Raw genomic sequence first — 10,433 nt, forward strand, 5'->3', positions numbered from 1 at the left:
CTCACGAGAGCTTCAGCGTCACCACACGCCAGCCATCTCGACTTTGCCATCACGCTTGGTGCGAAGCTAATGTATCGGTTACTACAATGCCGCTCGGGGCAGGTATAAGGGACAGCGGATTGGGTAGTCGCGAGTCCATCTGACGAGAGCTTCAACACCACCCTAAACCAGCTATCTCGACTTTGCCATCACCCTTGGTGTAATGCTAATGTATCGGTTACTGCTATACGCTAGTGGCATGAGAGACAACGAATAGATAGTACATTGCTTACCTCTTTTCCTATTTACTTGAAGTTAGCGTAGCATGTCTCGACTTTCACTTATTTCCTTCAATTCCTATATATTTACCTTCAAAAGTTGAACTAAGTTGGCTGGACTTAAAACAGCAAGAGAAGCAACGCGAAGCAGCGTAATTCGGTCACGGTAGCGTTTCTAGTGTTTCTACCGCATCATTTACGTTTTCTGATATTTTATATTACTTAATTTAAAAAGTAACCAGTTGATCGTCCTCATAACTACTACTAAAGTACTACTTACTTCCGATCCGAGACGTTTATCTTAATGCCTTTATTGCGTTCTTATACTTTTGATGTTAAGCCGCGTTAAATATCAAAGCGACGTGCGAATCGCATCCAATGTGATAACCGCCTATGACTTGCACCAATTATTTTTAGCTCTGTTCTGATGTGCGGTGCGCTGACAACATTAGCATGACCGGTATTGCAATTGTGAGCTGACTCATACGCCTGTGCAGTTCAAGAAAGTGCATTTTATAAACTTCATCCCTACTGGGTTGACTTTCCTATTAGAAACTTCAAGTATTTTTTATACAATCATTATTCATTACAAACATTTGTTAATTAGGTAATAGCCTAATAGGTATGACATTACTTTGTCTAGTTATTATTTGCTGGATTTCTGTCACATATCAAAATAAGGCACCAATTACATAAAGTTTTAACTGTCTGTTATTGTTTCTTGTTCTTCGTTCAGATGGGCCAATATTTTTTATTTGTTGAGCCTTAAATGCTCAAACCATCACATAGTGGCATAACAGTATAGTCGAAAAGTGAGCAAAATGCCGCAGACCCCTGGCCCGAGAGGTGCAATATTTTGACTGAGAGACCATGAATACAGGCCTCTGTTGCTCCCATTTGATGAATTTCCCACAGGCCTCAGATGGTATTGTTATGCCACTGCCACTCAGTTAAGACAAGGAGTCTGCGTTTGAACATCAAGAAGCCTAATGCTTTGTTGATATATTTACCACAAAACATTGGTAAGGTTAATAAAACAAGCAGGTATGTGAATCATGGTTTTGTTTTTTGTTCCTCGTGAAACTCACTGCTTAATGAAACCAAAAACAATATCCTACTTTGATAAGAGACTTCACTGTTCATGTTCAATCTTATCAATGTTGTCAATACATGAATGCTGATAAGCCAGTTCATAAATATAGCTTTGTAAACAGTGCTAGTTACCTACTTAATGATTTGTCAACAAAACAGGAACGGGAATAGTAAAAGTTTTTTAAATAGTTTATGGCTAATGCCTATTATATTAATACCCTATGCCTTTGCTAATGTATACAAGAGGTTTTATTCATATGATGGCAAAATAATTTATTTTGCTTTTATCTGCATTTATGTTTTTTAGTTTAGAGTATTTTTATTACATTGCATGTCATAAGACAACAGATCCATGCCAAATTCCAAACTTAACATTGAAAGTGGTTAGCTGTTGATATAATCAAGACAAAAACTACAAACATTGGTAACAGACTCAGGAGTGGTCAAAGTCAAACCAATTTTTAGTGATCCATCCCAAACTCATAAAATCAGAGCACTGATGAGATCATTATAACATTTTAAATTTTCGCGTTTTGGACACATATTTAGTGATTTAAATGGACCCATTTATTGAATGCAATATCATTTCAATATTTTTAACATATTCAACATTTTAGCTGGGTTGCACTGGCTGTGATCGCATTAGACCAGTTTAAATTGTTAATATACTAATTAAATCACCCCAAAATTATGCCTTTCGTTTTTTCATTCATGAATAATTTAAATATGTGTTATCAATTCATTGCACATCAGTTGTTATGGACAAACTGACATGTTTCTAGATGGATCCTAATAATGTTTAAAATATGCATCCATGAAACAGGAAAACAAATATCATAACAAAGAGAATAATTCAGTAGATGTTTCCTAGCTCTATGAGATTAGGGCATTGGTCAAATACTCTCTTTACAGACTAACACAGACATTTTCGAATTTTACTAACAGTTTAAACATTTCAGCCTCATGGTTTTCCTGTCATTATAAAATATATTACCTAACTAGTGTTACTTTAATGCAGGAACAAAACAATAAACTCCTATCTCTAATAAGCTGCCCAATACACATATATATAAACAATGAAAAACAAATAGTATGTGTGTACGGAACGGCGATAACACGCCGGCTTCGATTACAAATACCTATACAGTGTGTTGTGGCACGTTCCTCAGGCCAGCACGGCCGATAAACCGCAACTCCACAGCCAAACAACCACAAATCCTAACTTAAAATACCCGTTCCAACTCTTCTAAAGTATTTCCCGTCTATCAAACTCACCTTGGAATACAGTTGGAAGGCGTCCTGTCCACTTCCCAGGCAGCAAAAAGCTTCATGGGAACAGGTTTCGATGTATTAGTCATCTTTTCAGATTTATTTTTCTCCGTCATCTTAAAATCTGAACACAACAAAGTCAAACTTTTCACAGCACAGCACCTGTTTAAGTTTTGACTGGCATCGTTATTTGATCACTAAGCACAGCACTGAATTCATGTTTTATTGTAACACAGAACGAACGCGTCGCAGTTCCGACCGCACACACAACAACACTCTAGTTTTGATCAAAGCACGACACGATAGAAACGTCGGCTGATCTCCGAAGCGAACGAGGGCGTTCGATACATTTGACAGCCAGACGCACGGTGTTGCTATGTCACAATTCTGATATAAATTTCCCTAAAATACTTCACTTAATAATTTAACAATTACAAGAATAAAAGTAATAAATATATTAAATTTACATTTTCCATTCTCAAGATTAAGGACTTACTAAGTTAAACTAAATTTCAAATATAAAAAATTAATCACCTTGCATGATAAAAACTTTAATTATCTTTTTAAAACTAAATTTGTTATGCATATAATATTACAACTAAAATTCGTCACAATCACATCCGGGGCCCGCAGTTTGCACAATAAATTTACCGGTATCAGAGGAAATAAGATTACCCTGGCAACTCAAAATTTGTTTTTATCTGTCATCAAGAGATGGCGCTGTACGGATGCGTCCAAATTAACATTAAATTCTGTGAATGAAATTTTAAGGTGTGACCAAAATTCTCAACATACAAATTACATGGAAAAATTATAGACCTATATAGTTGGTCAAGCAAATCTTGTCAGTAAAAAAAGGCGGCCAATTTAAAAAAATGTAGGCGCGATGAGTTATCGGCCCATAGAAAATTTGATTTCGCGCCTTTTTCTACTGACAAGATTTGCTTGACCAACTATAGTTTGTCAAAGGACTGTCTCATTTCAAACATAGACAGAGAGAATTATACTGTCTTTGTCTTACACTAGTCCTAGCACACATGTATATTGTTGTATATGTTTCTTTTACCAATAATAATAAAGTACAAAAGAAAAGGATTGAGTATAGTTTTTTGTTCTTATTTACTGACAATTTGGTTTGACCAACTATAGTTCCTAAACTCTGTCTTATGATTATTTATCAATTCTCAGAAAATCCAAAAAGATCCTGGATGAAGAGATAATGGATAAGAAATGATAATTTATCGTATGGCATTACAGTTGTTGATGAGTAATGATATCGAGCATAGTCTTCTTAGCGTATACCCGGCTTTTTACCACGGCTCATAAGCTCGCTCCAGACTACGCGGCGCGAAGCCGCGAACGCGAGTGTGGATTAGCGAACTAGACTCCACACTCGCGTTCGCGGCTTTGCGCCACGATTCGCTATCGAGTGTGGAGGGGGCTATAGGATCCTGGCGTCTGCTCGGCATAGACCAGCAGGAAGCAGTGGGTAGTCTGTCTGTCACCAGGCTGTATCTCATGAATCGTGATAGTTAGACAGTTGAAATTTTAACACATGTGATGTATTTCTGTTGCCGCTATAACAACAAAAACTAACAAACTAAAAAACTAAAAAGTAAAACCCTCGGGGCGCGAGTCCGACTCGCACTTGGCTGGTTTTTTCCAACCTAGAGGGAAAACTAGGCCTTATTGGGATAATTGGGATTTCTCCAGTTTCCTCACGATTTTTTCCGTCATCGAAAAGCGACTAGTATGGTAGGTAATTTATTATACACTACAAATAAAAAGACAATTTTTCACAAAAACTTTATTTACTTATCACCGAAATAAAATCTGTACTTGTACATACATCTACAAACCTACCTTCAAATAATTCAAGGAAGGCAATAGGTAACTAATAATTTTAACTCACGTAAATTCGTATCTTCTCTACTCTTCTTATTGCGCGGAAGTGACAGAGAAAAGTAGAGTCAGGTCAATGTACCTACGGATTATTGTTATTATTGTGTGCTCAGCAAGCACACTATAATAACAAAATTTATATTACTTGAACTTAGGCAAGTTACTACTAAAATGCTAATGGAATGTGCTTATAATATTCTAACCACAAGAAAACCTGCTTACAAACAAAACAATTTCGACTAGAAAAAAACAATGTAACGAATTTGTATAAAATTGTAAAATGTAAAAAAATAAACAATATAATGATTTGTTTCGAAATAACAAAAAATTTAACCTTAAAATTGTACAAGTTAATACTATCAATTATTGCTGGCTATCAAAAAATCTTACTTCTAAAAATTCATGGTAAAGCATGCTATTTTAATGGTCAGTTCATGTTCTGCCACGATGTATATTTAGTCAGTTCTTTTTAATTTGAATGAATTATGAATTGTAAAATGTATTAAATCACGTCCTATTATGGAAATTTTATAGTAGTTGATTCCCCATTTAGGGAATGCGTAAAAAATAACACTAACAAAGGTATAGAAACTATAGAAAATGCTAAAGTTATACGTCGATTTGTCAAAATGATTTTCTTTTTTTTTTACTGTAGTACCCATTTTTTTCTGTAAAATAATTAACAAACTTAATTTTAGTAACAAAAGCTAGTCACTAACGTAGCTAATGAGTAATAAAATTGTAATAACTTCAAATTAGAAGGTTCCATTGCACATGTTAGTACAATGTTTGTATTTTCTCTTAAACAATGTAAAAATTACTTAACCATAAGCATATCCTAACATTACCTACTTCATTTGTGTCGCTTAACTTCGACCTTCGACCTCTCAGCAAATATCTACCCTATTACCTTTTCCTAATACCAAAATCGCGTAATCTGACAGATGGAATTACCCGAGTTTGAAGTTAAGCGACTCATTTCTATTTTTAAATGGCAGCCCAGTCTCTAAGTCAGTGAGGGCTATGATTTGATTATCTTCTTTAAAAAATGGCGTGTCAGTGAGGAGTGGGTAGCATTGGTTGGCGGTTACTTGGCGACCTCGGGCGGGCAGTCGGGCTGCGAGGAGGGGTGCGCGGCGCGGAAGGCGGGGTGGTTCTCCAGCTCGCGGTCGATGCGCAGGATTATCGGGAACGGGCGCAGGTCCACGTGGAATCTAAAGAGTAGAAAGATTCCATAATGAATATATTTTTCACTTCTAAATAGGTTGGTTTATGTTCTTGCTTTACAAAATATTTTATATATGCCACATAAATAAGTGATCAATTGATGATCATTTTTCACAGTAGGTGTAGATGTACAAGTTGCACAAAACAAACATTAACATACACTATTAGATAAATGTAACAGAACCAGCAAAATATGTCACTGTACGGGAAAATCATTCCAATATCACCTTGTTGTACCCTTGTTGTATATTTTATGCAAATAAAATAAAAATGTTGTTTGTAAATGACTCAGCATTCATTTTGATAAATGATAACAGACAAGTATGATCGAAAAGAGTATCAGATGAGAGATCGAAAAGAGTATCAAATGCTGGAATGATATCCCTCCACCTGTAAGACGGCTCAAAAGTAAGCAAACTTTCAAACACAATTTTAAAAAGTTACTACTCGAAAAACAAAAAACAGGGATACCATATGGCTTTTTGGCCGCGGATTTCAGAATATAATCGGTACTTCGGAGGACTTCCAGGAGACACTGAATCAAGCCTAATACACACTTTTAGATTTTTATTTTATGGTCACTTTTTTATTTTTATTTCACTTACTCTTAAATTTTTAATTTATAAATTTTTTATTCAGGAACAATTACCTACCTATCGCTCTCAACAGTCGTCAACATTTTTACATCACTTTCACCCCTAGTATCTAACTGTAACGGGATCTGGGTGCCGGCAGAAAATCAGTGCCTTGCTCGTAAGAGTGAAGCGAACAAAAGGGTGCCGACTCAGCTATACGCTTCACTGAAGCGTATAGCTGAGTCGGCACCCTTTTGTTTTTGCTGCAGTGCACACACACACAGTGTACCTTCTGCAAGTCATTCTGTTACTCGTATTGTCTCATTTATGTTATAATTTGTTTTCTTTTATGTTTTGTAAGTACCTACTAATTGTGTATTTTGTTAAATGTGTATTACTAATGTTTGTTAACTGATTCCGAAAATTGTGTGTGTTTGCAGCAAACAAATAAATGTCTTATCTATCTATACATATATCTATCAGATGAGATACAATTGTGTAGAATGAATCTCTTAGTTTGGTGAGCCATGAGTCATAGGGCTCCCCCAACTGTCTCCATTAAGCAGTCTGTTGCAATGCAAATCCATTATGGCCCTAGTGTCAAACAAATACCATCTTCCCATTTTCCATCTTGTAGCTGGACATCTATATTTTTTAGTACTATCTCTCTAGATTTCATATTAGATCATATTTTAACCTCTTTGTTCTAGTTATTTCATGGTTCGCTTAGCATGTGACCTGTTCATTGATTCAACATTGTGTAGTCAATAAAGGGCACCCACCTTCTAGCATTAAAAACTTGTGGCACAAGACAGCAGTCTGCCAGGGTAATCTCATCCCCAACACAGTACTTTCCCGCAGAAGCTGATAACAGCTTCTCCACAGCACGGAAGCCCCGGGTGATCCAGTGCCCTGCCCATTCCTTCTTCTTTTCTTCACCAACATGTATCAGGACTATCAGGTTTTGGAGAGGCTGGATGCCTGAAGATATCACCTGAAATTTAAATATTGCAAAATGTAACTTTTACATTGTAAAACTGAGACTGCTGCATTTACTTTGAAGTCCTTGAGAAAATCATTGTCAAATAATTCCGGTGTCCTGTAAGATTGTGAATGCTATTCGGATTTGCAATATCCTTCATTTTCTAATTGCGAAATCTCTTACTTACGTTTACTAAAGCCCGTCACAGTAATAGTAATCCTTTATTTCATGCTTCTTTTTTTAAAATTACATAAAATATCAATTATTATTGGTTTATTATTTGCATGTCACCAGTGCAGAAAAGGCCTCCCCCAGTTTTTCCCATTCCTTCCTATCCTGTTCTGTTCTCCACCATTATCTGTCGAAGTTCACTAGCTTGTCTCTCCATCTTTTCTCCATTTTTTTGGCTTAACTGTCATGCTAATTTATTTGTTAGAAATAAAAGTGGAAACTTACTTCACAAATTTCTCTGACTTTGGCCCTTTTGAAACAGTCTTGTGGCATGAGTGGCCTCTGCGGCCTTGTCTCCTCCAGGTAGTGCATTATGCTTAGAGACTCCACCAAAGTATGGCCATCTGAAATACATACCTAAACATTTATAAGTTGTAATTTATTATTTGGTCCTTTTGGGAAGGAATTCTCCCTCCGTAACAGTACTCTGCTAATATAATGTGTCTGTACTTATGTGTGTTATATTTTATATTATGAATAAGAATAAGAGTATTAAATATTTCTCCAGCACTGGAAATATACCTCACCTATACAAAGTGATGGCACCTGCTCCATTGGATTCACTTCCCGATATTCATTGCAATGTTGTTCTCCACCTCCTTTGATCAGACTCACTGCCTTGATGTCGTAAGGAATCTCTTTCAGGTTCAGTGCGATTCGGACCCGCCAGGAGCATGAGCTTCGCCAGTACGAATATAATACTGGCTGGAAAGAAAAAATAAATTTAAAAACTGTGGTTTTTTTCGGCACTTTTACTGTTGTGAAACTTGTTGGCTGTTTTGATGAATAAGTAATATTCCAATATCAATGTTTCCTACCTTAATTTCACTGTTATCGGACATTTTACCAAAGAAATCAAGAGACACTACACCACTTGTACAACTCGTGATCACTATAAAGGTAGACTCAAGAACTGGTTTAGTTTATGGCCTTTATTAGCATTTCATCTTAGAGCCAAGTATGCAAATAACGAATAAAAATAATATAATACAATTTTTATACCGGTCATAGCCGGATGCTTACCTTAGCCATGGTGGCGGATAGGTTGCCGTTGTATTTGGAGTAGTAAGTAATTTTGACGGCCTTTATTAGCGTCTTATCTCAAAAATACAAAATATTGTTATCAAAAACCTAAATACTGATATGATAACGAACAGACACAGACAATAATTTACAGTGGGATGGTATGGGTGGGGTGAGGCAATTTAGGCATGCCCAAGGATTGAAAATGGGAATGCGTTGGGTGAAAGGGTGATAAAATAAATATCATCTAATATATTATTATATGCTTTTCGTAATTAAGTGATATTTATTGGTTATAAGTTAATAAACAATAATCAAGCATCCGTAATGTAGAAATCCGAGGAAACGTAAAATTGAACGCAGCTGTACTGTGTGACAGTGACATTGACAGTACTAAGTCTGGTAATGAACATACTTTTTTTTAAGGGATTTAGGAACGAGTATCACGAAATAGGCTCTAAATACTTGCAATAAAGTATAAGATGCTGTACCAAATTTAAAAATTGTTTCTTCAGGTATGCGTGAACATGCTTTGATGTTTTCATGTTATTTTATTTATAACCTTAGTTTTCCTTTGTAACGTAATTAATAAGTGCTGATATTATGGGTAAAAATAAAGGCAAGGGGCCCAAGGGACCTAAAGCCAATGTTTTTAAAGTAGCTGGAGCGAAGAGTTTGAAGAAAACAAAGGCAAAAGCTGTGAATCTAGGATTGAAAAATGTAAGTTAATAATTTGGTGAAATTGTTGCTAATATTGCACTCCATCTACGTGTTATTAGGTCAAACCTGGCAAAAAGATTCTTTCCCTTCTTTTTATAGTTATGTAATGCTTCAGCAAATCAATTCCCATTTGTAATTATTTCAGATAAAACAGAAAGTCCAAGATATAGACAAGCAATTTGTAGAAATAAATAAAAACCCAAAGCCTACTCAGAAACCCAAAGAGCCTGTCAAACAGCCTCCAATAAAATCTGTGAAGAAAGTAACCAAGGAAGAAGTGTCAAAAACTGCAGAAGAAATAGTGAAAATGGATTTATAATTTTATAAATTAAGTATATTTATTTAAATTTTACTCATATAGGTATTTCATTTATACATTTTCCAAGTATTGATAGACAGTAAAACACCATACTATACTTCAAACTTTTTGTTTTAGAATTGTGTTATAGATCCATCCCGAAAACTAAGGGTTTCTTGATCAGGTAGTTGACTTGTGGCAAAAGTCGGACTTTGAGATCTGATGACATTGATTTTAGTCCAACATTTCACAGTAGTTAAGCATTGGAACAAACACATTAGTGTAGTGTGACTTCCAAGGTAAGTTAAGACGAAGTATTTCTTATAAATTGTTTAATGTCTATCACAATAAAAAATGAACTGAATCCTATGTTAGCCAGTTTTTATAAAATGTATTGATTAATTACCTAACAGGAAATATGTATTCTTTTTACCTTTTGCAGGATTGTTATCATTCTCTCTCCTTCTTCTTCTTATTTAAGAGCTGTACTCTTGTCGGTGGAGCAACCTCCAACTCATCTGGTCCTCTTCAAACTCCTTAATCCTCTGGTATGACACAACCTGAACCTTTTCTTTTAGTTGGTTGAAATAATTTAATTAATTAATTGTTATCATTGCTTTGAAAATGAAAATTTGACAGATCTCATAGTGGAATTTATAAGTGCAACAACATTATGCTGGCTTAGGTTTTTTTTACTAGTAGTTTTTATCTCATTGTAATTGGAGTTACTTCCTTCCAAATCAGCCTAAAGTACTTATCCATCTCTTAATTCACAAAACAATGCTAGCCTAATACCTAATACTAATGATACTTTTTAGGGTTCCATATCCAAAGGGTAAAAACCGCCCTTGGTAGGG

At 35.5% G+C, this 10,433-nt stretch overlaps 3 protein-coding genes across 3 annotated transcripts in view; 1 reads left to right on the forward strand and 2 right to left on the reverse strand.

Annotated features, from left to right (window-relative positions):
• Window positions 1-2,986, reverse strand: part of LOC134748279 (phosphofurin acidic cluster sorting protein 2) — a 153,453-nt gene extending 150,467 nt beyond the window's left edge. The window contains exon 1 of the mRNA XM_063683013.1: window positions 2,625-2,986. Within this exon, the coding sequence (XP_063539083.1) occupies window positions 2,625-2,734 (110 nt within the window). The 5' untranslated portion in view covers window positions 2,735-2,986. The remainder of the gene's footprint in view (window positions 1-2,624) is intronic.
• A 1,424-nt stretch (window positions 2,987-4,410) lies between these two features.
• On the reverse strand, window positions 4,411-8,719 carry LOC134748267 (probable maleylacetoacetate isomerase 2). The gene is made up of 5 exons (XM_063683002.1): window positions 8,559-8,719; window positions 8,063-8,240; window positions 7,761-7,879; window positions 7,105-7,316; window positions 4,411-5,734 (listed from the first exon to the last, which is right to left on the reverse strand). The coding sequence occupies exons 1-5, from the start codon at window positions 8,565-8,567 to the stop codon at window positions 5,608-5,610; spliced, it is 645 nt and encodes a 214-aa protein (XP_063539072.1). The 5' UTR covers window positions 8,568-8,719; the 3' UTR covers window positions 4,411-5,607.
• A 400-nt stretch (window positions 8,720-9,119) lies between these two features.
• Window positions 9,120-9,630, forward strand: LOC134748275 (uncharacterized). Its single transcript, XM_063683009.1, has 2 exons — window positions 9,120-9,278; window positions 9,424-9,630. The coding sequence occupies exons 1-2, from the start codon at window positions 9,162-9,164 to the stop codon at window positions 9,595-9,597; spliced, it is 291 nt and encodes a 96-aa protein (XP_063539079.1). The 5' UTR covers window positions 9,120-9,161; the 3' UTR covers window positions 9,598-9,630.
• Window positions 9,631-10,433: the final 803 nt, after the last annotated feature.

The sequence above is a fragment of the Cydia strobilella genome, chromosome 16, assembly GCF_947568885.1.
Source record: "Cydia strobilella chromosome 16, ilCydStro3.1, whole genome shotgun sequence".
NCBI lineage: Eukaryota > Metazoa > Arthropoda > Insecta > Lepidoptera > Tortricidae > Cydia > Cydia strobilella.